At 41.7% G+C, this 25,478-nt stretch overlaps 1 protein-coding gene across 1 annotated transcript in view; it reads left to right on the forward strand.

The window, feature by feature from the left end:
- Positions 1-406: 406 nt before the first annotated feature.
- nova2 (NOVA alternative splicing regulator 2) overlaps positions 407-25,478 on the forward strand; it is an 80,065-nt gene continuing 54,993 nt past the window's right edge. The window contains exons 1-3 of the mRNA XM_042414632.1: positions 407-1,372; positions 4,238-4,306; positions 20,988-21,131. Of these exons, the coding sequence (XP_042270566.1) occupies positions 1,216-1,372; positions 4,238-4,306; positions 20,988-21,131 (370 nt within the window). The 5' untranslated portion in view covers positions 407-1,215. The remainder of the gene's footprint in view (positions 1,373-4,237; positions 4,307-20,987; positions 21,132-25,478) is intronic.

The raw sequence follows: 25,478 nt of genomic DNA on the forward strand, positions 1-25,478 counted from the left end.
AGCTCGGAGGACGCGGTATTTATGTGGTGGAGAGTTTGTAAGCCGCGTCAACAAACTGGCCTTTTTTTTTAGGCCTATTGTACTTTAATTTGAATTTTTCTTCTGCATGCATTTTGAAAACCTGCAATCTTGGGTCATGAGATGGTTAAAGACCGCTGATTTGATGTAATATAGGTTAATCTAATCCAATGACATGCCTTTTTTTGTTTTTTTTCTGCACCACAACACAGTTCGATCTAAACAAAAACATCAAAACAGAAAACAAACGTCCAAGAGTCACCATTTCTGGCTATATCTCTTGACAAGAAACACGTAAACACACCGGCAAGTCGCCCTCTAATATTTGAAATTGGGAAGTCTGGGTTCACGGGAAGTCCTAGAAGGCATCGCCAGGCCCTGTGACGTCAGCCGCTCCCCTGCGCTCCCTCCAGCAGCCAGTCAGAGAAGGGATGCTCTGAACGCAAGACTGCAGCATCTTCACCGAGAGAACGAGCAGGAAAAACGTCTCTTTCTCTGTGTGTTCCTCCAGCTCCGCGTCTCCGGACTCTCCTCACCCACCCGTCACCCCTGGGTGTCTTCATGATCGGAGCCAGGACAGGATAAGAAGAAATAGGCCTATATTATACTAGCCTACGAATTACGCATCGGATTTTTTTTGTATTATTGTTGCTTCAACGACCTTTCCTTTCTTTCTTCTTTCCTCGGCTGATTTCGCCTCTTTGTCTTTCGGTTGTGTTTTTTGTTTTGTTTTATTTATTGTTCCGTTTCGCTGGCTGTTGCAGAGGAGCGCCACCATCCTGCACTGTCTGACATGAGTACGCTCTTTTATCCGGTTGCAGCGGAATGACACACATATCCTAGCCCGCATATCAGAAGGTTGATGGAAGATTGACGCTCCATTTGCACGTTTTTAGTAGCCTAGATCATACTCCATCTGCAGAGGTTTCGGAATTTTCTCTCTCTGAGCTGATCATCCGCCGCTCCAGCGTTTCTTTCTTTCTGTCCCTGCGCAGCATCTCTCTGTACGCACGGCGCACCACGGAGAAACACGCAGCATAACCTCCCCCGTCCGCAAGAAACAGGCGTATTTTCCAATTCCTAAATCGCTTTCGCCTTCTCCAAGGACTCATCTGCACGGCTACGCTGCGTAAAAAAAACGGAAAAGAGGGGATTTAAACGCAAACGCAGCCCAAGCATCCAAGAGCAAGCTCGAAAATGATGGCCGGCGGAGCAGTACAGCAAAACGGGATTTTTTCAAATCCTCACCATCACAATCAACAGCCACACATGGAGTCCGATCCCCCGGACTCGCGTAAAAGACCCCTGGAGACCCCAACGGAGGCCAGCAGCACCAAACGCACAAACACGGGAGGTAAGAGGAGCGATGGGGATGCGGGGAGCTGTTCGGGTTTCGGTGAATGTTGCTTCGTCCTGAGGCAGGCAGGCAGAGAGAGAAAGGATAGCAGGTTGATCTGGTTCTTGACGTACATAGTAGCATGTTACAGCCCCAGATTCATATATTTGTGCTTCATTACGCAGTGATAAAAAATGATAGAGTGCACGATTTTTTATCCGCTTTAACCATGAGCGACAGTCATTTTCCAGCGGTATTAAAATAATCACGGGCCGCCGCTTTTGCCATGATGGAAGGGAAACAATGAGAGGGACTGAGGGGGGATTTGGAGGGAAGCCGCCGGTTCCCTCGCGCACATCCTGGCTGTTTTAGCGTCTTTAGATCAGCCGAATTGGGTGTTTTTATTGCGTCTTATGAATTACGCGCAGCCACAGCGGCCATGCTGGAGCCAAAATAAGGATGTAAACAAGTGAAAGCCAGATCAAGCTGGTGCGTGAAAGCAGGCTCTCATCCCGTCGACGGATGACCTTGTGATAATCTCACACATCAGCCACCATCGCCGCTTTGTGTACAATTACACAAGCGGATAAACAAGCAGGACTCATATTAACAGCAGGCCTGTGGCGAGCCAGAAAGAACAAGGGGGATCCAGAGCAGCTCAGAATGCGACAGTGTCTCTGTCTTATTGCAGTATGTCAGTGCCTGTATATTTTTATCATGCTTTGCTGATCCTGATTTTAATAACCTGCAGCTGGGAAAGGAGGTATCTTTTTCCTCTAAATTGTCCAATCATGTTTCTTCATTATTCTCTGGTTGGATGAAATATGGATATGTCACCATGGCGATCACCATATTTGGTTTTTGTTTACATGCTGTCATGCGCCAAGCATTCCCATCACCGGCATTACAACCATCAGTAGCCTATCCTGGCCATGCACCCCATCATGGACATTTGGACATACAATACACCTTTAAATGTGTTATTTACGGAACACCACGAGTGCGTGCGCACTCAGTGGAGACATTTAGGAGATTATTATGCAGAGTTTGAGTGAACAAGACTCCCCTTTCATAGTCTTGATTGGGAAGAAATGAATAAACCGATTGGATTCTGTAGATTTAAGGTCACTGAACCTTTTAGTGAAGACTGAAATATGACTGTCAATGTGAATATTTTATATTTCAGGCACCTGCCCCTTCAGGAAACAAAGAGAAATATGACTGTTGCTGTCAAAACTGAGGAAAAGAGTCCAATACAGAGGCAGATTTAAAGTCAAATTGGAAAAATTATGGCCATCCAGATTTGGCAAAGAAACTCCTTGGATTTTAAGTGACTTGCAACTTTAATGCACACACATATTAGTCTAATATTCTTCAAATTCAGTTGCAAGCAGCTTTTTTTGTCAAAAATATCTCATGTTTTTCCTCAAATTTTATCCCTCACAGACAGATCAGGACAGAAAAGTCTGTGTTTAGACTCCAGCGGGACACAAAAAGTCTCCGAAACTCACTGAAACACTGATTAATGAAATGTTTTTCATTTCAACGAGTCAATCAATAAATAGAATCTGAAAAGAAAATCTGATCTCACTGCTGCTTTTTTCTGCAGCTGTGATTAGAAAGTAACGTCATGACTGGACGGGATGTGATACTCAGATTTTACGACTGGCCTGATTTATTAGTCAGGTCACAATGAAAAGCATGATGGCCACGAGATTTCCCTGACAGAGCTCTACATTTGGATGATCTAATAATTTAGTATGATGGTTGCTGTAATGTTAAAGTACATAAAATCTCAATAGACCCATTTAATCTCTCTGACCTGTTCCTTTCATTGCCCAATGACAGGACACACTGTTTAAAAAATAGTCTGTAGTGCAACCCATGGAAAGCCCTGAGGATCAATACATTTTTATCTGTTTGTAGATTTTTGAGTGACCTGGCCTTTTCAGAAATGACAGAAAAGAGCACGATGGTCATTTCTAACACTTTCTTCAACTCCCACCAGGAAACTTGACAGCTGTCCTCAGGAGTCATAATTAGACAGAGAGTCCAGTCGAGGAGGGGTGGGCCACACGTTAGCCAGCATTGTCTTAATGGTGGATCAATACAGCTCCTCGCTGTATGTAAAAACTAAGGATTCCCCCCCCCCGCCCCCCCGGGGGACCATCCTCCTGCCTGTGTAACAGTCAGGCAGCTCATCCATTTAGACAAATGAAAAGGTTGAGATGATGATGATGAGCACGGCTGACCAGGCTTTTACTCAGGCAGAGAGGACGGCCGCAGTGCAGCCAGGTCAGCACTCCTTCAGCCGGCAGCATCAGGCCCGATGACCAGATGACATTTGCTTTAAAATGAACAAGTCGCCCACACACACACTTTACGACAGCCCCTTGAGATAAACAACAAAGAAGAATCAGAGCTTGGTTGCGGTTCTTTCCTTAAAAAAAAAAAAAAAAAAAAAAAAAAAGATTGTTTTGACAATTTATTCAATTCTGCTTTTTAAAAATGTGTTTTTGTTCCAATTCTATAAGAATTTGGTCTTTGGTGATCTCTAATATGACATATATTTACAGCTTGAATTAATCAAATGACACAGATGAGACTTGTCTAAATTTCTTTTATTTTACTGATAATGAGAAACAGAAACTTTAAAGCTGGTGTATCAGACTGTATACTTCTGGCCTTTGATGCAGGAGAATACGTTTAATATGAGAATATGTTTCTGTATTTGCATTTTTTTAAGAACTAAACTGCATCCAGGCTACAGTTTTAAAGATATAGAAGTCAAAGTGCTGATAAGAGATCATAATACTGGTTGTTTCTCTGAATGATTAGTTTACGCCACACACTTCCCCACCCCTGTGCTTCCTCTCTCTGTAGTGGCCTTCCTGCAGCCCCTATTTGAAACTGAAGGCCTTGTATTCCCTCACCAAGAAACTGAGACTCATGGTAAGAGAGACTTTGATTTTGATCTTCTACCTGTTTTTTTTTAATAATCTTTACTGTTACCTTCTTCAATGCAGGGCTGATGCAGCAGTGACAACACGTACATGTTGTGTTCTTGAAGGCTAAATTCTGCAGAAAGAAATCTAAATTTTGAGGGCTTTTTAATGAGGTGGTCTGACTGCTGCAGGGCCTGACATTTAAATAGGATTTAAAGTAACGTGTAAGCTTGGATAACACTCTCATATTCTACTCATGATCCAGGTTAATGCATGCTGATATTGTTTATATTGTATGTGATCAATTCCATAACATCCATTTCCATGCTTTTTTATACAAATTCAGTGTTTCTTTTTTTCATGATACCTAACATTACTGCACAGATGAGTCCTTTGACCTCTGACCTCATGCTAGCCATATCATCAAAAGCATTTGGGTTCATGACTGCTGATGTATTGTTGAAATGTTCATTAACTGTTCACTGTGCTTAAAGTGTGATATATGACGGTTTTAATATGCACCATGCTGCTGTTGGGTTTAAAAGTGACATGACTGTTAACTTTAATGTTTTTCCCTTTTCACAGTTAAATTGAAACTTTATGTCTTAAAACAAAAGAAATCAGAAATATTTCTCCCGAAGCGAGCGTAAAATCGTGATAATTTTCCAGTCACGTTGTTTTTACCCAACAACTGCAGCTTCGTTAGAAAAAGAACAAGGGATATCCAGATGTAAGAAATAACGACAGGCCAAAGTATTTTACATTCATGTTATTCAGATTTGCTTTGTCAATGAGAAGTAAGAGTAGATAATTAATCAAAAGAAGACAAGAAAAGTTGGACTTTCTGGATTTTTCCACTGAGATTCCTGACATTTTGTGTCCAGGGTTCGTTCAGTGTGTGTGTGTGTGTGTGTCTGTGTGTGTGTGTGTGTGGGAGGAAAATGGGAAGCGACATTATAGAGCGAGAGCTGGTCAGCTGTCAGACAGCAGATATGGGACGACATGGGACCGCTATAACCCTGCAGGTCATAAATCACCGCGACATACGTCTCATAAAGAGCTGAAGGTCTTAAAGACAAAAAAGATCAGTGAGCTGCTGCAGTAGCTGCTGTTCGCAGACCCCCCGCCCCCAACACCCCCATAATCCACCACCCCAAACCCCATTCTTATCTCTGCAGCCTCTCACCCAGGCTCAGCAGGGTTCTCCCCGACATTAAAGGAATTCAGATTTCCCTCTAATCATGTACATATATGATCAGAGATGTTTGATGAGCTTATTGTAAATATTTGATTTTGTTTCAGAGGTGATTAAACTTAAGATCGTTTTTAAACGGTCCTGATTGGTTAAACGAGTGATAATCTTTCAGTAATTTGAAGAGTACGCAATCAGGGTTCAGTATTTTTTTACTCTGTTGACTTGAAAAAAAAAATAAATAAATAAGAATGCATTTATTTGGAGAAAACACAAAGATATTTCCTGCAAAAACCACAATAAGAGAAGGTAGATATTAATGAGTCAGAGAGTTGGCAACAACAGTGTCGGAGTTGAGTTAAATGCTTTTACAGTATTAAGTGGTCAAAATGATTTAGGATATGAAGATATACTAGGCTACTGAACATCAGTTCAAAATAATGCACTAAATCATCTTAAATAAGTTACTATATCACTGTATTTGCCAAGAAAGGAATGTTTTTTTTTTTTTTAAAAGACTCTAGTGGCTTCAGTGAAGATGAACAGTTTACATACAGTTACAGTATCTATATCACACACAAGTTAAAAGGTTAAAACAGACATTTATATGCAACTTTTTGCAGTATGTTCTTTATTATAATTTATGTGGAGAAAAACACTCGACTCTTTTTTCTTCTTTTTGTAAGTGTTGAGCACAGGTGTTTCAACACTGATGCACAATTAAAAGTCTGCATAATGTAACTTGTATAGAAATATTTTGCAGTCACGTTTTGCAGACTCTCAGATGTGTTTTTACAGTATGTTTAAAATTTTAGAATTTTAAGCCCCAAATTGATAAGAATTTTTTAAAAAAAGAAAAAAACTAGTCTCTGAATAATGGAAAAACCTGCAAACATCATCCAAACCATGCTGGGAGACTATAAATCTCTACTGAAACGCTGACTGATGATATTCTGTTCAGGTTGAAAGCTCTTAGTCAGAACGACCCGAGGGAGAGGAACCTCGTGTCATATCAGAAGTAGAAGAGCCAATAACCGATACCGTATATAACCAATAGTGATCCTCCAATATCCAACAGCAGCCTGTCTCACTCTAATAGAAATGACTCAGTTTCTGTCCATTCAGAACACAGCTTTCAGGGGAAAAACTGCTTGTATAAGCCACTAAGAAGTCTTATGTAAGCACAAACAAAATAAATTGGATTGGATTTTTTTTTTTTTTTTTTTTCGATTTTCATGTAGGTGGTCAGAAAATGAACATGCGAGTGAGACGCCTACAGGTTTAACAGTCAGGGAAAAGTTTGCTGACCTGGATGCACGGACCTTTCAGTCCTTCGATCACTGTGTGTTACACACGTCTCTTCTCTTCTCTTCTCTTCTCTTCTCTTCTCTTCTCTTCTCTTCTCTTCTCTTCTCTTCTCTTCTCTTCTCTTCTCTTCTCTTCTCTTCTCTTCTTTTCTCTCTTCTCCTCTCCTGTCTTTAAGATATAATACATTCATTTAGTAAATGGATGGACTGGCAGGCTGGTGTTTGGAAGTAGGGGGCGGGCGGGGGGGGGGCTTTCAAATGCCCTTGCCAAGTGACTTTACGGGACTAGCAATATGCCGGAAGATTTCTGTGTGTGTGTGTGTGTGTGTGTGTGTGTGTGTGTGTGTGTGTGTGTGACATTAGTTGCAAAAAAGCAGAGATAAAGTTGAGAGAGAGAGAGATGAAAGGTTGCTTAAATGATGTATTGCACTGGATGCACGTCCACGCGCACATCCGCACACTCAAACACACACACACACACACACACACACAGACACATGCGTGCAATGTATTGAGCCTTGGCCGTATGAGACAGGGCCTTTGATGCTATTTGATGTTTTTGATTTCTGCTATTGATTTCTGTTGCTCCTGGAGCTGAGTGGAGCATCTTTTTTTGGGACGTCCGTACAAAGGAGAGCTGCCTTCCTCTCATTGATCGGCCGTCCGGGCTGAGGAGGAAGAAGCCCCACGATTGCCTTTGAAAAACTCAGAAATAGACACCAGGCAGAGGGGGTTCAGCCCTAAATCAGGCTGAAAAATCCCAACAGTTTTAGCCGAAATAGATAGAAATAAGCAGATTTTTAAAATGAAATAATGAGTTTTTAGAACTGTTGCGACAAAACGTACGGAGTTGTGTTTTTCGGATACTTAGTGTTGAACGTTGAGCAGCATTTTTATAAAAAAACAAAGTGTGTTTTTGCATCTCACGCTCGTCCTTTAGCCGCGGTAGCTTTCAGAACATGACGTTCTCCTTCACGACACGCCTGTTTTGTTCACTTGTGAGCCCGAGCGTTTTCCCGGCTGCACCCTCTCTCCCCTCCTTTCATTCTCTCCATCTTCCTCTCCTCCTCATCCATACTAATCATGCTCTACTTCAGATCATCATGACTGCACCCTCCTCCTCCTCCTCCTCCTCCACCTCCTCCTCCTGCTGTCCTCCTTCACCCTCATCCTCCCATCATTTCGTCCTCCACCCACCCCCTTCATCAATCGCTGGCTGCCATTAACAACATTCGCTCGGCAACCGTTTCCGAGGGCTGTCGATCGATTCGCAGCCACCGTCGGCAGGACACTGCTGGCTGTAGCTGCGACCTTCTTTCTCCTCCTCCACCCTCTCCTCATCCTCTTTTTTTTTTTTTTTTTTTCAAGCCACTGCGTCAAAGTAAAAAAAAAAAAAAGCCATTGTACAGGGTGGGGTGAAGGAGCCGAGAGGTGGGAATATTCCCACAAAGGGAGGCGTGCGATTGGCGGAGCGAGACGCTGGTCACAGCTAGTTGGTCGCTGATAGGTGAGGAGAGCGGGGCGGCGATGAATATGGATGAGGCAGCGATAAAAGGGCCGATGCAGCGAGGACTACTGGAAGGGCCCCCCCTTCCTCTGAAATAGCCTTGGTCCATGAACAATACACACCAGTTTTCACACAAACAGACACACACACACACACGCTGAAGGGAGAGACAGGAGGCGGCTGTTTCAGTTATCTTTGTTAGCGTAGCCGCCGTGTCAGCTTCGATTTCTACGCGGACGCCCAGGAGACGGCGATCGTTTCAGTATCGAGGCTTTTCATTGGTTCTCCCTCAACCTCGATTCGAACCGAGTTTCTTAAGCAGGACGTCGTTCTTCTAACAGACGACTGTCTATTTATGATAAAGAGATGAAGGTATTCCCTCATCTCTTACTGACCTGGACTTCATATCTCTGTTCCATTCTATTCTTTTGCTTTATTATTATTATTTTTTTTTAGAAATTCAATAATTTATTCCATTTTTTCCTGCAAAATGTTTTCAAAGAACAGATGCCAGTGACAAATAGTTGAGTGTCATTTTCAAAACAAATTGTCCTCCATTTTAAAAACAGACAGCCCTCCACAGTATTAGATGCTGCTGGTGTTATGAATCATGTCAATACCTTTAAGAGGACACATTTTTAAGGACACATTCATCTGTGATTTTGGTGATACTTATTTCAGAATATACATGGAAGCCACTTTCAAAATATGAAGCTTGAAATCCCTCAGCAGCACAATCACTGAGTCACACCGAGCAGGTTATTGTATCGATAAATTAGACTTCTTCAAATATTTGATTATTAAGAGTCACTATCCTTCCTGCTTGCTGACTGTTACCGCCTAAAATGTCAAATCTAAATTGAACGAATGACGTGAGAAAAGTGAAAGATTAAGATGAGGCAGAAAGGAGGGAGCGATAAACATAGAGAGATAAAGAGAGATTTCCTCCTGCTCACCTTCCTCTGCTAGCTCTTGGTGTTTATGAGTGACGGCGGCCATCTTTCAGACCGAAGACAGCTGGTCAGAGCCCCACTGCTGGAGAGCTTTACATGTTTGTGTGTGTGTGTGTGTGTGTGTGTGTGTGTGTGTGTGTGTGTGTGCTCCCTCCCAACAAAAGAGCAGAGGACTGGAGGGGGTGTGTTAGACAAAGCTTGCCCCCCTTAACTCTCCCTGCTTAGGGGAGATGAATATTTTCCAAGTCCCCAGAGCTCAGAGCCTCCATACCAGAGCCCCCCTTCCTCAGCTGAGCCAGTGTTCACACTGCTACACTTCAGACTTTTCCCTCATATGGGACTCAAGCTGCACACATTTCTGGTCTGGACCACATGGGTACATTTGACCCATATTAGTTTGTGAGGGCAGAATGTGATATTTTTAGAATAAAACTGCTAATTGTTCATATTTGGAGCTGATTTCTGACATGAAGTTTTCAGGGTCTCTGCGATTTTTAGCCTTATGAGGGTTTAAATGTGTCTAAATGGAGAATTTAGACAGCGAACGGTGAAACTGTCCACTGAAAATCTAGCATAGACCAATAACAGCTAGAAATGTTGGAAATCTGGTCCCATGATAGGTGATACCAAAGACTGTTGCTCCTAAATCACAACTATTTTAAAGCATGTCATTTACGTGTGACTTGTACAAAACATTTAAAATGAAATTTAAGAAATATAAGAGACTGATCTTCATTTCAAAAGTATTATATTTCATTAAGATGCCTCTCTGTTTTCTACGGAGCCCTCCTGGGGTCAGCTGAGAAAAAAAAAAAGATCCACGTGTAAATCTCTCAGTTTAGAAATCTGTGCACACGGTTTATAAACCGTGCTCTCGCATTCATAATCTGTGCCCTTGAATAACGAATCCGCGAATCCGTGCCCACAGATTTGTAAACCGTGACCTCGGATTTGCGATCCATGTGCTCGAACGCAATTGATTGTAAAATGGGAAGTTGCTCATTTAATTTTATGTTTCTAAAAATATGTGGCAGAGGATATTTAATATGGAATCATCATTCTTAAAACACTGTCGACCTCAATAAATATTGAGCCACGTCATCCAATAAAGCACTCCGATGTTTTGTGTATGTGTGTGTGTGTGTGTATATGTGTGTGTGGGTGGACTACATGAACACACACGAAATCTTAATCAGTTTGAAATAAATTACGGTTTTGTACCGGGTAACGCAAAGCGGACTGGCCTCGTCTCCATAGCAACAGTGGCTGAGGATCATGGGTAATGTAGCCTTCTGCTATCCAAAACTGACAACAAAAAAAAAAAAAAAAATCTGTGGGCATGGATTTGTAATTCGAGGGCACAGATTATGAATCCGAGAGCACGGTTTATAAACTGTGAGCACAGATTTCCAAACCGACAGTACAGTTTCTATTCTGCTCACATTTGCTGTCAATACAAAACTCAAAACTTCCTGCCACTGTTTCACATAAAAACCCCTCCAGTCAACCAAGGGCAGAAACCTACCACATCAAACGTCTTTATTTTTAAAGATGAACAAAAGTCACACATGTAAATACAGTTCTATGAATTCTGGATGGTGTTCAATACCAGGCATTTCGCTATCTGTGATCAGGGAGGGACAGGGTATAGATCGGTCTAAATGGAAGTGAACATGATGTCGACTTGTACTTCGGGGGCGTGGAGTACAAGGCAGCATCACACACGTTTCATAGAGGGAGTCTAGACTAGTCTCACTTTTCTCTAAGAAAAAGGGGAAGGAACTGCCAAAAGCTCCAGACACTATAAAATTCACTAATTCAAAAAAGTCGTGACTCTATGAAGCTATGAAGAGGTGACTGTAGGTACGTTTGTCGGACTGAAGTGTGTGAGAAAACAGAACATGAGAGAGAGGAATCGTGATCTTCAGGCCCCCCCACCCCGCCCCTGCAGGCCCGTGGACACCAGATCCCAGGATTTGAGCCTCCAATCCCCCAGCATGGGGAGCCTATTCTGGGCCTGGCGGGTCCGCAGGGGCCTTAGCAACAGATTGGACTGTTTACTCATCCAGATATGTCGCGGTGGAGGATGATTTATTATTTATTGTCAACGACCTCTACATCTCCTCCCCTTCTTGACCCAGAGAGACTTAAACATGAACACGTAAAAATACAGTTTCAGTACAGTTTGATAAACTTACTGTATGGAGACACAGGGGTGGAGAGCAGCTACACCGGGCACATGTGGGATACTCTTCTTAGCTCGCTGCCTGTCCTTCTCTGTGCTGCTAGTTCCCTTCGTGACTAACTTCTGGGAGTGGTGTGTTGGCCACATTTTCATTACATCACACCCTTCACAAAACAAAGATACTCAGAGAAAGAGGCAAAGAAGCCAAATATTTTTGACATGTAAAAGGAAACGTGCGTGTTGTAAGTGCTTGGATTTGTATGTGTATGTGTGTCTTTTTGTGAGTGTGTCGCTCAGTGGAGTGAAAACAAAGACCCTCATCACAGCAACCAGTAGGGAACCCTGTAGTTACTCAGCTGCAAGCACACATTATCTACACACACACACACACACACACACACATACATGCACACACATCACTGCCTGTTTTGTACTGTAGTAGTAGTAGTGAAGTTGTAATCCCTCGATTTTCTAGCTCATATTTTCAATTTATGATTTATTTTATGACTGTCTGAGTGTGTCTGTGGTTAATGTTGTGGGAGGTTCGATAAGACGACTGGAAGGTTTCCCAGTTTGCATCAGCTGGGAAAACTAAAAGAAGAAAAGTTTTCCCTCCATTAATTTGTTTTAGATGGTTGTTTTATTTTTAAAAAAATCAATGTTGACACAACGTCTATTAAATTAAAGAGACGTTATTTGCATCTTGCATCGGGACAAGTACATAGGCCATTATTGTGTCCCTGTTGAGCCGATGTGGACCTACATACATGAATGTGACTCGGTGCAGCATTAAAACAGAGCACATGCAGGCCTACATGTTGCTTTAAACTAGGTTAAGGTCTTTGATGACATAACGCCGCCTTTGGCTGCCATACTGAAGGTCATCAGCTCTGGGGCTACTGTGTGGTGGCTGTGAGCATCCTATTGTGGGTCTGGAAGTCGGATTTGTCTGTCTTAAAAGAAATGATTAGTTGGCTTCAGTGTGGCTGGAAACTGAGTTCTGCCTTTTTGATTTTATGAACTTCAGCTTTTGAAACAAGTTCAGCTTATAAAACATATATTTATAGGCTGCAGCATGATGTCAGACAAGTCTGACAGATAAGTCTGTGTCTGAAAGGGAAGCTCGACATTAAGTCAGCATTAAGTACCACATTGCAACTAGTCGATGCTAGCTCGCTTCGTGGCTACTTATGCTAAAGTTTAATTAAATCAATTATGACTAAAACACTGTCGCAGAGATTGATGGACTATGAGCTCCCTGTGTAAATATCAAAGAAAACATTCCTCCAGCTTCATCATAAGTCTCTTCCATCTTTCTAATTGTTCTGCCATTGTAATGGTTAATAAGGAATGTCTTATATCTGCTTGGGAGAGGTGTATTTTGTTTTAACTTGTATGGACCAACACGTAGCCTAAAGGCTTCTCTATGCTTCAAAAGAACCAGTTTGTATGAATGTGACAAGTCTGACAAGGCAAAAGTGTTTATACCAGTTCTGAATGGCTGCAAAGCTAAGCCTGCTGTCATGGCCACTTCTTCCTCCTGCCTCACCGACCTCACTCCAAGATTTCGGTGTCGTTTCAACACGATAATCAAGACGCATGCTTTCAGACATCATCATTCATGGTGTTGCACTCAGTTGTTCTCTCAAATTATAAATTACAAAAGTAGCTCCAACCCTCCCTAATTGCATACTTCTGCACACCTGCATGAAATGAGTATGATTGTTTCAGAAAGTTACAGAAACTGTGGGGATGCAGCCCACCTTGATTTTTACTGTTATCTGATCTGACAAGCTTTGTTTGAAGCACACCAAGGCCTTTGCTTGTGAAATAATCCGCATGCTGCTCTTTACATTAACATCAGTGTCATTGTTGAATCCTACATTAAGCTCTTGCATCTGTTTAGGAACCCCTACATCCCTCCCCTTCACTAAAACATTACGAACTAATCGGTAACAATCACCACAACTGTAATTATGGTGTTTTTCTTGTTCTTATTTGGACTGAAAGTTTACATGCTCATTATGTTGTCAGCATGAAAGAGTCGCTGCACACAGGGAGCTGAGACGTTGGATCTTTGATGATGCTTCGTATCAACAAGTGCAGAAAATAGTAGCAGAGAACAATGAGTTTGACATCTTGCTGAGACATCAGCTTCTCTCAACACAATGCTACAGAACAGCAGTGTGGCATTTGTGTTATTTTAAATAGCCATGAATGTTAAAAGATGGCTGTGTGTGTGTGTGTGTGTTGGCGTCCGTGGTGGTTGTTGGGTTATTGAGCTCTTTCATAACTCCACTGCCAGGACTCATTTTTAAATATATTTTGAATTTCCAGAGTAAAAGGATATTAGTGAACCATGGAGAATTTAGCTGGGTTGCTTTGAAACTGTGTTTTTACTTTTCTGAAAGCATCACTAAAACTTTTTTCTCTTCATATTCTTATCCACAGAATAAATTAGTCATCTCGAGACATTTTGTTTAAACACCCACGAGTGGAGAACTTTCCTACCATCGCTTTTTTATTTGCTGAGCTGTGAGAGGGAATAACGCGTGGGTTAGTGTTGCGTGACCTCTATCAGATTTTGAGCTTAGCGCTGACACTGATGGGTCAGACGTGGTTAGCAGAGCCTCTGGCTGATGATTATGCTTGGTTAGATCTGCGAGCATGAGTATCACCTGCACCCCTGGGGATGTGGGATGACACGATGGAGGGAGGGGGTAGGGTATAATTACACATAATTAGAATTTTGCAACTGTGACAGGTTAATAAATGGGGATTTACTTTTCCAAAACTGTGGTAAAAATGTATCCAAATTGTGCACGGTTGTGGACGAGGTTCACACTGGACCGGGATGAAACGAGTGACATGAGTGGCAGGATAATTTCACAAAATTAGGATTTACCTTTTTTTCACAGTGATAGTTTGTTTGGATTCAAACTGAACTGAGGTAAAACATTGATATGTCAAATAAATAAGCAGCTCCACACCTGGATACTATATATTCATGCTAATATATATATATATATATTCTTAAAGACATGGTTATAATCTCTCACAGACTCACAAAAAAGCAGCCAAGTCTGAATAGTTTGGTTATTTTTTGCTTTCAGCTTTGATCAAAGAATTCTATTGTCAAAATTTTCATTTTATGAAAGATATAAAATCAATTGATGGAGCATTTTTGTTGACAGGTTGTACCGGAATGCTTTATAAAGAGTAAAACCATCACATCTGTAAGTGCAGAGCAGAGATTCTCGGGGTCTGATAACGTGTCTAGAGGCTCTTTAATGTCACACAATAAGACGCAGCCTTTCGTGAACTGTTATACGTCAGAAGCTTTAAAAAAAAAAAAGTCCATAGAGACATAATGAAAGTTGAAGAATGTTGATAAAACTTTGCTGTAAACAGTCATTCAGTATGATTCAGTGTGGGAGGAAGAGGCAGATAGTGCAGCACAGTTTTTTTTTTTTTTTTTTATGTCTGGAAGTTTTTTCATATTTATGAAAATTGAGTCATGGTAGTTATCAAACCTGCTAAAAGCTTATTTTCAAAGTGTAATTCAATCTGTGTTATATAACCCTGTTAACAAAGTCCACACTGGAGCTCTGCAGTGCTGTTTAGTGATACAGATGAGTTTAATGATATGTTGTTGACTTGGTGGGTATTGAAGATCACAGGCTCGTTGTGCATAAATGTCTGAACGTACACCGAATGTGTATTTTTTTAGGTTTTGGAGTGTTCCCACAATATTTTCTGTATGAGAAATATAGTTTTCCTCTAAAACAGGGAAGGATGGAGGATGTGCAGGTTCACAGTATATAGGTTACATAGGTTTGGTTTCTTAAGTGTAACCGAAATAGTGGAAAACTTGTTCTCGGACAGGATTGATACTGCATATATAAATACATTTTTTAATGCTCGCCATGGTAACACTTGTACGTGTTACCATGCAACAGATGCAAGCGATGAACATGAGTCACTCATTACATCCTCTTATATACATGATGAATCATGTCGCCAAGGTGTGTAGGCTTGTTTATTAGACGTCAGAAACGGTCTGTTCGTGGAGGAGGTGTTTGTGTGTGTGTGTGTGGTAGTATCTGCTTTGTGTTGCTTTTGTATTTGTGTGTGCATGCATGTGTGAGTGTGTGTGTGTGTGTGTGTGTGTGTGTGTCATATTTACCAATTCCCCTGCCTTATTAATACAGGCTGGTTATAATTAGCTAGCCTCTATCTAAAGCAGGTCAGTCCAAGGCTTCGTACTCAAATTGGGTCACTGCAGCAGCGAGAGGAGAGGAGAGGAACAAAAACAAGTGGAGGATAGGAAAGGAGAAAAAAAAAAAAGGAAAGGAAATGAGGAAGTGAGGAGGGGACAGTGAAGGAAACAGGAGGAGGTGTGTAGGAGAGAAAGGTGAAGAGGAGAAGACAGACAGTTTTAGGCTATTATCTCCGTGTGACAGTTGTTTCAAGCTTAAAAACAAATCACTGCTGTGAGCATTGTTAATATCAGAGAGCAAAAACTAGACACAGTAAACATTACATCATGTCTCGTCGCTACTTGCAGCTAATTAGCAATAGCCAGCTTCCCCAAGGTTCCCAGGTTCCTGTTAATATTTTGAAAAATTAAAGATGAGCAAGTTTCTCGCCAGGCTCGCTCTTGAAAACGAGCGCGAGGAGCCAGTTGTGAAATGGAGGATGAAGCTGGAGCATAAATGTTTGTCATCAGGAAACCGTAATAGGGCTGCTGAAGAGCCGCAGTGCAGCTAAACTTCGACTTGAAGCGTCCAGCTCAAAATATACCATATCCAAGACAGGAGAAGCAAATAAAACAGCTGAAAATAATTGAAAAAAGAGGTGAAGCACGTTCAACAAACTTCCTCGAAATCACCAACCAAAATATAACTCAGCCTTGTTTTGGTTTCTTGACCTAACTTACATCTTTTGCTAATTAGCTTGTGTGCGCTTTGAAAGACTGCTACTTTGTGGCTCGGCGCCTACACAGGGTTAATTAGCCATTCAGATCATTAATACTTATCAAGCAGCTCTGCTTCTAAGAAATGTTTCTAGATCTAAAACTTCAGTCTGCATGGGAAGGATACCAGGAAATGAAGGAGAGAAGTAAGCGGATAGATGATAGAAGAGAGGGAGAAAGAGGAGTGAGGGTTGATTATTATCCTATAGATGTTTTCATTTTAGAAAAAATCCCCTCATGCATCCATTAAAACCAATGATGATTTTGCAGAACAAAAGTTGGATGAAGTGAGAGCTCCAGCTGGTAAGTAGTCCAAGGGGAAGAGCCTTTAATTTAACACAAAATCAGAAGTAAATTCAGTGAAAACACCTGCTTTACTAATGCACATCAGGGAGTTCAGATTAACACAAGCTTTTAACAAAAGGAGGCTATTGGCCAAAGTAAAAAGTGGGTAAACTGAGGTTCAGTTCATCCATGTTTGAGCTCCCTGTAGTTTGTATTTCATCACTAGCAGAGCTGAGGAAAGGCAGGGGAGTGTCAGATTTCCTGTCTGTGTGCTCATGCTTTGACTTGGCTGAACACTGAGAGATGAGAACAGAGCCCACCCAGAGTGTAACACACTAAACACTGTACTGCTACTACTACGGTTCCTCTAAAAACGTAGATAGTTTGGAGCACAACAAGCTTCACAGCTTCATAGAAATTAAATCAGACACAAGATTTTTTTTTCTCTCTTTTAGAAATTACACATATTTTCCTGTTTCTCAAGGTCTTAATCCAGCTGACAGTTTAAAATTTTGTGGCTTCTCTGTTGTGAACATAATACAGAGACTCTAAACCTGCTTAGAGCTACAATATTCATATGGAATTGGTACACAGATATGGTTATTCCCATTTATATCCCAATCATATAGTATCAGAGTTGGAATAATACCAGTTTCTGATTTGTAAGTGATGTTCAGGTCAACATCCAAGTCAACTCAAGCCCCAGATATGTTTATAATATATACTCATAAGTCTCCATACCATATAATGTGAATGAATGGAGTTGTCTGTACACATCTACAATCTTGAGTCTAATCATCCAAAATAAGTGAACACCTGTGTGGGTGGAACATGGGTGTTTAGAGGCCTTAAAGGCATTAGTTTATATGGAGATTTCACAACATCTCTGGTGAGATTGAAGGAAATTTGGGGATTTTGAGGCACCATTTGGTGGTCAGAGTTAGGAATTTAATCTTCAAGTCTCAGTAGAGTCTCACAACCAGCAATGGGTGAGATATTTACACAGCCATGCCCGACCCAAACAGGTGTATCCACTTGTTTTGTCTGATTAGACCTCTGCTCAGGACTCTGTTGGTGTGTATAGACGCCGTCCGTCTGGCTTGATGAACATCTTCCTCACTCCCCCTGGTTGTTCTGTTCAGGTGGGACAACATCTTAATGATTTTAAATTGTAGTGTGCTGACATTTAGACCACAGCAAACTCCCAGCATATCTCTAACTGAAAACCTTTCAGGGCCTTTCACAAATTCAATTTATTGATAGCGAGTTGTCACAAACACCTCAGTTCTACTGTTGTTCTGTTACGACGGAAGTGTAAGAGATATTTATAAAGAGTTATAGCTATTAAAAGGCATTTAATAAGCCTCAGTTTAACTATATGGCATCATAAATCTTTCATCTGACTGGATCTGGTGCATCTCACAATAACAGCAGGATATTCTAATATTCTTTTGCGCTCCATGTATATTTTTACAGTTCAGCTGTTCGCCTGGGCGGCAGTCAGAGAACGGCAGTGTTACAAGGTGCCTCGCCCTTGTGATAAAGTGTGCCCCTGTAATAATAATCCTATTTTAATCTGCCTCCTGAGGTTATGTGTCCTGGATTATCAAATATGAAGAATGCTGCATGGGAGGGAAGTGCTGAGACATATTGAATCAGTAGCAGTTTAAATAGACATAACACTACAAAGCTGTGTTAGAAACTATGTGCAGAGCAGATACCCCACCTCAAAATGTAGATAGTGAAGAGTTTATTCATGGGATTAAATGAAAGAATAACATTTATTCTTTTCAAATTGTTGCTGAAATGTAGGCTGAAAAGATTATGGATTTCTATTAAGGGTATGAATCCTTATAATATTCTCATTTTATTTCATTTATTGATTTATTGATACACTGCGATTATAAAAACTGAGTAGGTATTTTACAGCTACATGGTGATACAATAATGAAAGAAATGGTGGTTTTTGTTACAGATTTATGGCTTCATATCGTCAGATTAATAGCATCACACAAAATAACACCAACAGTATCTGACCATGCATATACTTATGGTTAGATAAGTCGGGGTTTCGAAATATTCCTCTCTGAGATGTCTGATCCCCACCTCAATACAGTTGAAGTGAATGGAATTTTGTTTGTGCTGCACAAAGCTTTGATAAATTACATTTGAAACAGAATCAGTTTTCCTTGAAACATCTTTCCACTGAGGGATTTTTTTTTTTTTTTTTTTTTTAGTGTACTTTGGTCGTTGAATGATTCTTTAATACGGTTCTGTCTTATAGTTTGTCTGTCTGTGTATGTTGAGGGTTGACAAACAGATTTTTACCATGAAAAGAAGATTCACAAGCATGCTCCTACATGTAGATTTTGCTAAATGAACTACAGCATGATAAAGACTTATTTATGTTAGTTTGGGGACTTTTATAATCTGCAGTTTGTCGACCGACCGACGAGAAAAGCAGAATTCGTACATTAGTGTCTCCTCCTCAACTGAAGTATTTGGGCGAGAGCCCTTTAAAGAGGAAGGAATGAGGAAACAAATGTGAGGTGGTGCTTTGCTTTAGTTGACCTACAGCGTGTTGATACCATCGCCATGGAAACAAAGGCACGTCTGTTTCTGAACGGGAGGGATTTGTTCTTATCTACCTAGTCCCAAACCCCCACATGCTTACACATATCCCTGCTGACCAGTACACCTCCATGAGACGCCTCCGTATCTTTGTTACTGTGATTCTGTCAATCCCTCCTGAAAGAGACAGTAGAGAGAGAGAGAGCGGCTCGTTCTCTCTCTCACACACTTGTTTTGTCAAAAAGAGCAGCAGGCTACAGCCAAAAGGTCACAGGTTCAGTCCCAGCCTCGCCTGAGGTCACCGTGTCCCCGAGCGAAGCCGCCGAATCTGTCCCCGACTCTGCTTTGACCTTTCGGTTTCACCTCTCGGCTTCAGTCTGAAGCCCAAATGTCGAAGCTGTCTCGTCTCTACTTTGACAACAGTCTACACACCTGTAATTGAGATGTTGTTTTTTTTTAAAATTCACATGCAAATACATTTTTATCTGCAGTTCTGCAGTTTGGTGGCTTCAACTGACATCGTTTAACTTGAGTAAAAGGCGCACGGCACACTCACATTAACTATCCTGGATGGTTTAGAAGCTCCACAGCATTTAAGGACATGACTTCTAATTGCAGTCTCAACTAATAATACTCACAACCAAATATTTCCTCATGAGCTTTTTGCGACACCGAAGAGGATAAATGAGGTGCAGTAGTAAATTATAGCATGTCAGTCACCAGAATTTGATTTTCCTCTCTCGGTCTATATAGCTCTGATGATGCAGGACGACATTTACCAAAACCGTCCAATGAACGGGTTACCTGACCATATGTCGACCACATGAAACAGATGGCACAGATTCCTTTCATATCCAGAGTTTACACTATATTCCACATTGCAGGTGCGGCCTCCATGCTAGCAGGATAAAAATATCTGGATCTGTGCTCGTCTGCTTCGTGTTTGTTTATGTGAGTTTATCTGAACGTTTGGATGAATCCGTGTGAGCGTGCGTGTCATGTGGCGTCATGCATCCGCGAGCCGTCGCATCCACAAGCGTCGGTTGAATCTGATTAGCTTAAATAACAAAACCAGCAAGCCGGCATATTCCTCAGCTCCTTCCCTGTGTGCCAATGCGGTGACAAGGACCAGATTCCTCAGGCCTGACGCTGAAATTAGATCAGACCAATCTGGAGAGTGTGTTTAGAGGCTCGCGCAAGTGGACATGAAGAGAAAGGGGGAGAGATAACGCCAGCAGGGAATCATCAGATTATGGAAATAATTAGTTGTCGTGGATATCAGTCATCGTTTGATGTGATTGGGTGGATTTATGCGGTTTTGGGAAGCCTCGGATAGTCGATTGAGAGGGAGCGAAAGACGGATAAAGAGACAAATTGTTCTGCTCTGGCGTAGTGATGCAGCACCAGCTCGCATCTGTTCTGTCAGACTGTGATTACTGACAAACACTTTCCTTCCACTTCACAGTTTACACTTCTTCAAACAAAAGGATTCTTTGGATGTGAAGTAATTTTTTTTTCCCACTAAAAATGAAAATTGTCTGACATGAAAAAATATACAAACAAAAGGCCAGCGTGAGGACAAAGGTACAAACAGACTAATAATGAATATTGTAGCTTTTTGTAATATTTCTCTTTTTCAGCTTTATTCAAAGTAAAAACAATCTGAGCTGCAGTAGCTCCCTTTGACTTCCTGTTTCCTTTTTCCTGCTGCAGAGGAAGGCGAGTACTTCCTGAAGGTTTTGATTCCCAGCTATGCGGCGGGTTCGATCATCGGGAAGGGAGGTCAGACCATCGTCCAGCTGCAGAAAGAGACCGGAGCCACCATCAAACTGTCCAAATCCAAAGACTTCTACCCCGGTAAGACACCCATACTGCTGATGGATAGATGGATGGATGGATGGATGGATGGTGGGGTTGGGAAAGTAAAGGAAAACTTCATCCTAAAATACTTTTACACTGTATATGTAGTTTTTAATTAATATTTACTGTTTTTGTAATCATTTTTTTGAGGCTTTAGGCATTCCTGTTACATATTACAATATTTACAGGATTCAATCTTTAAGAGGGTAGCTCAAAATACTCAACATGCAATACAAGACTTACAAAAAAATACTACTACTACTAATAATAATAATAATAAAATTGGATGGATTTTTGTCTTTCTGTATTTGCCCAGTTACACAAAGAAATAGCATAAGATATATCAAAACACCTGCACTAAAAATGCAGGATATAAAACAATGTAGGAGTGTTATAAGGTAGGTTCAGGTTGCTTCATCAGCAGAACAGTAAACATACATTTGCATGGATGGACGGATGGATGGATTGATGAGTAACAGTGAAACGATAAAATGAGGGAAGTGTAAAAAGGTGGTTTTGATTTGGAGATGCGTTGAAAGGAAGTAAGGGGTAAAGGCAGAGTGTCACGATGATTTTTTTCATGATGTTAAAACACATATATGCACACACACACACACATGCATATGAACACACACAATGTTAAATGTTGTCTGCTGAGTGAGTTTCCTTCAGATCAAATCAGCTGAAAACTACAGCCTTGTTTCAACACTGTGGGACAGATTTACGGATTTATGCTGAGTTTGGTGTGTGTGTGTGTGTGTGTGTGTGTGTGTGTGTTTGTGGCCCTAGGTTTGTGTTGTCTGAGGTCATGAGTCCTCAGGGACAGAGGGGCCTTGACTGGGCTCACGTTGCACCCCCCCCCCCCCCCCCCCCCCCCCTCACCAACACACACACACACAAACACACACTAGTCCACCAGACATCAGGATTACAGGATCAGAGGTGAAATTATATATTTGTCTAAAGTCTTAATTCTGCCCTGACGTGACATGTGACTGGCGCAGTGATGAGGGGGAGAGGCTGTGATCTGATCTCTGTCTGTGTGTGTGTGTCTGTCCTGCTGTGAGTCGAAAGTTTGAGTTGTTTGTTGTCGGGTGTGTCGTTTTCTAATGAAACACGTGAAGGTTCTGCAAAACGTAATGCCGTCTGCTATAAAATGCATTTATGTATGAATGCATTCCTTTGCTTTGGTAAATATGTTTTCAATGAGGCATGATTTACATTCTCTGGCATCATTTTTTTTTTTTTCCCAGCAAGGAGATCGTTATGAAATTCGTGTACCGCACAGAAGTTTGGTTTGCAAAACAAAAGACAAACAGAAAACAGGACTTTTACTCTGCACAACGACGCTGTTATCCTGAATCCATGTGTTGTTAGGTTTAGCCAGACAAACAGCGTATCCAAAAAAACTTAAAAGTATATAATATATCATCCGTTTTCATGTGTATTTCTGTGGTTTGACGCCTGCTCTGCCTCCACTTTGTGCAACCTCAAAGCATGTGGAAAAGCAGGGCTGTGTTGAAACGGAAGTGTCTTCATATGCATCCCTTTCAGCTGTGTGTAACTCAGTGGCAGGTGGCAGAATGATTCAGTGTGGTGAAACATATTTATCTGACCCAAATCCATTACTATGCCGCATACTTTTCTTTCTGAGATAATATCCACAATCTCCAGGCTTCCTGTAAGAATTACTCAAGTAAAATAACCTCAAGAGGTAAAATTACTGTCGCATAATCAAACGTGGTAGCGGTCGGTTTTTGTTTCTCGTCTGTATCGCGCTGAACAATCCCACCTCCAGTTAAACTCCCCGAGACTTCTCAGTGTTGTCATAGCGCCTGCGGAGTCTCTGATGTAATCGCAGCCCCCCGAGCCAATCACAGCATGAGGTTTCTCCAGCTCTGTCAGAGACTTGTCGGACACACAGTGTGCCACTCTTAAATATGTTTTAGAGTTTCAGCCTGGAATTCATGTTGGAAATAAAAAGGTTTCTGTATGTGGCAACGAAATGAATCTGTTCATTCATTTTTCTCCATGAGTTCAATCGGCAACAGAAGGCTTTCCAAAACCATTACAAACAGCTGTTAAAAAATGATGATGTTTTATGGTGTGTCAACGCTGCGGTTAAGGTCTGGTTAGGTTTAGGCACAAAAAAACACTTGGTTAGGTTTAGGAAAAGATCATGACTTGGGTTGAGATCACTTGAAACGTGGTGTGGGTTAAAGTTACTACTTCTTTAATGCTAGGCAACATACGTTGTCATGGCAACAGTAAACACCAAAACAATCGTAGCTACAGTTTTTTAAAAAACTGTCCCGTCTCGCAGTTGGAAGCAGGGAAGCGTTCTCCTGCAGCTAAGTCCACTTTTTGCCGTCTATCTAGCCGTCGACCCAACCCGCCGCCGCCGATTATGGATTCGTCACCCTATATTGACGTCATCTGAACTGCGTCACTTCTTCGGGTCATAACTGCTACAGCCACCAGATGGCATCTATCACTCAAACATAACTATAAGTAATTTTTGCCAGCTGAATTTTCGACCTATACTGTTTTTCTTTTGAGGACAGACTGTTCATTTTACATCCTCCTGTCCTCCAGCCGCGTTTACGTTTCTTTTTTCCCCTCTACTTCAAACTCCACTATTAGTCTCAAAGTATTTATCTGGTTTGAATTTCAGTTCTCATTCTTGTTGTCTTAGCATGTGCGTGTGTGTGTGTTTATGTGTGCGTGTGTGTGTGTGTATCAGTTCAGTGTTTGGGTCTGCAAACAAGCCACCGTTGTTTGACACCGGCACACGAGACTCCTGAAAACTCTGCCAGCTAGAACAGATGCAAGGTGCAAGAGCCTCCAAGATGCACACACACACACACACACACACACACACACACACACACACACACACACACACACATAACCACATGTAAATGCACTAGAACACAATAAATGCACAAACCAAAAAGCAAAAACATACATTAAAAATCATATGAGCACATAAATCCATATAAAGTTTGCACAGAGGAAGTGCTTATACGTCTACAAAAATATTCACACATACACACACATTCTCTCCTGGGGTTTGTTTGCCAAAATCTCTGCAAAGCTGAGAAGAACTGAAAAGAGAGAGGGGAGGAAGGGAGACAAGTAAAAGAAAGAAAAAAAGAAAGAAAGAGAGGGTTGTATGGGCCCCAGTCTGGAGGGGAGGACTGAAGGAGCTATGTGTGTGTGTGTATGTGTGTGTGTGTGTGTGTGTGTGTGTGTGCGTGCATGTGTGTATGTGTGTGTTTGTGTGTGTGTGTGTGTGTGTGTGTGTGTGTGTGTACCCTTCCTCTGCGCTGAAGGGGGCATCTGTATGCAAATGAGACACGGTTCTTCCTGGGTGACAAATCAAAAGGCCCACCTGCTGCAAGAGCCTGTCTACGTGCGTGTGTGTGTGCATGTGTGTGTGTGTGTGTTTATGTGTGTGTGTGTGTGTGTGTGTGTGTGTGTGTTGGGAATAACAGGCCCAGTCTAATGAACAGAGAATAGAGACTTACTGCTGTGTCTTGGCCAAAGCGTCTCATTCCTCTCCTCTCACTCCTTGAAAGACATGAGTTGCTCCCCCCACCCGCCCTTCCTCCCCCCCCGTCTTCTCCCTCGACTCCCCCGCATACACACACTCCCATCCCAGCTGTCATATAGAACCTGGCAGAGGTCACTGAAATTTGGGGAATTTTATATTACTGTCCTGAGATGTGAATGTCAAATAACCTGATAAAAAGTTTAAAACTTGTCCTTGCAGCTTCATTGTTTAGCACAAACTGTCACGCTTCAAACTTCCTCTTATCAAAATAAAACATGCCTAAAGCTTTGGTTCATGCAGTCTGGTGTATGGGGTCATGCTTGTCTGGAGACTTTAAAAGGGACTTATTATGCTCATTTCCAGCTCTATATTTTTATTCTGGGACTCCATTTGAATAGCTTTGCATGACTCACAGTTCAAAAATCTCCTTATTTATCTCATATTTGCCCTTTATGCAACCCCTCAGTTCAGCCTCCGTCTCTTAACAGGCAGTCTTAGCTCCTGTCTCTTTAAGGCTAACCCCCCTCCTCCCGATGGGCCCTCTCTGTTCTGATTGGCCAGCTTTCCTGAAGCATGTTTAGGGGCAGCTGCAGCACAGTCATGTGAAGTTACCGCCGATGGAAACCCAACATTTCCTGCTTTATCAGCCGACACAACATTGACCTCTAACTGGATCAGTTAGAAACAATGCAGGCAGGAATAGTACAAGCATAAACAGCCACAGTGATGATGAAGAGCTGCAGACGACCAGCACACTTCCAACAGGTAAACAACTTATTTTACTTTGC

The sequence above is a fragment of the Thunnus maccoyii genome, chromosome 6 (genome assembly GCF_910596095.1).
Source record: "Thunnus maccoyii chromosome 6, fThuMac1.1, whole genome shotgun sequence".
NCBI classification, from domain to species: domain Eukaryota; kingdom Metazoa; phylum Chordata; class Actinopteri; order Scombriformes; family Scombridae; genus Thunnus; species Thunnus maccoyii.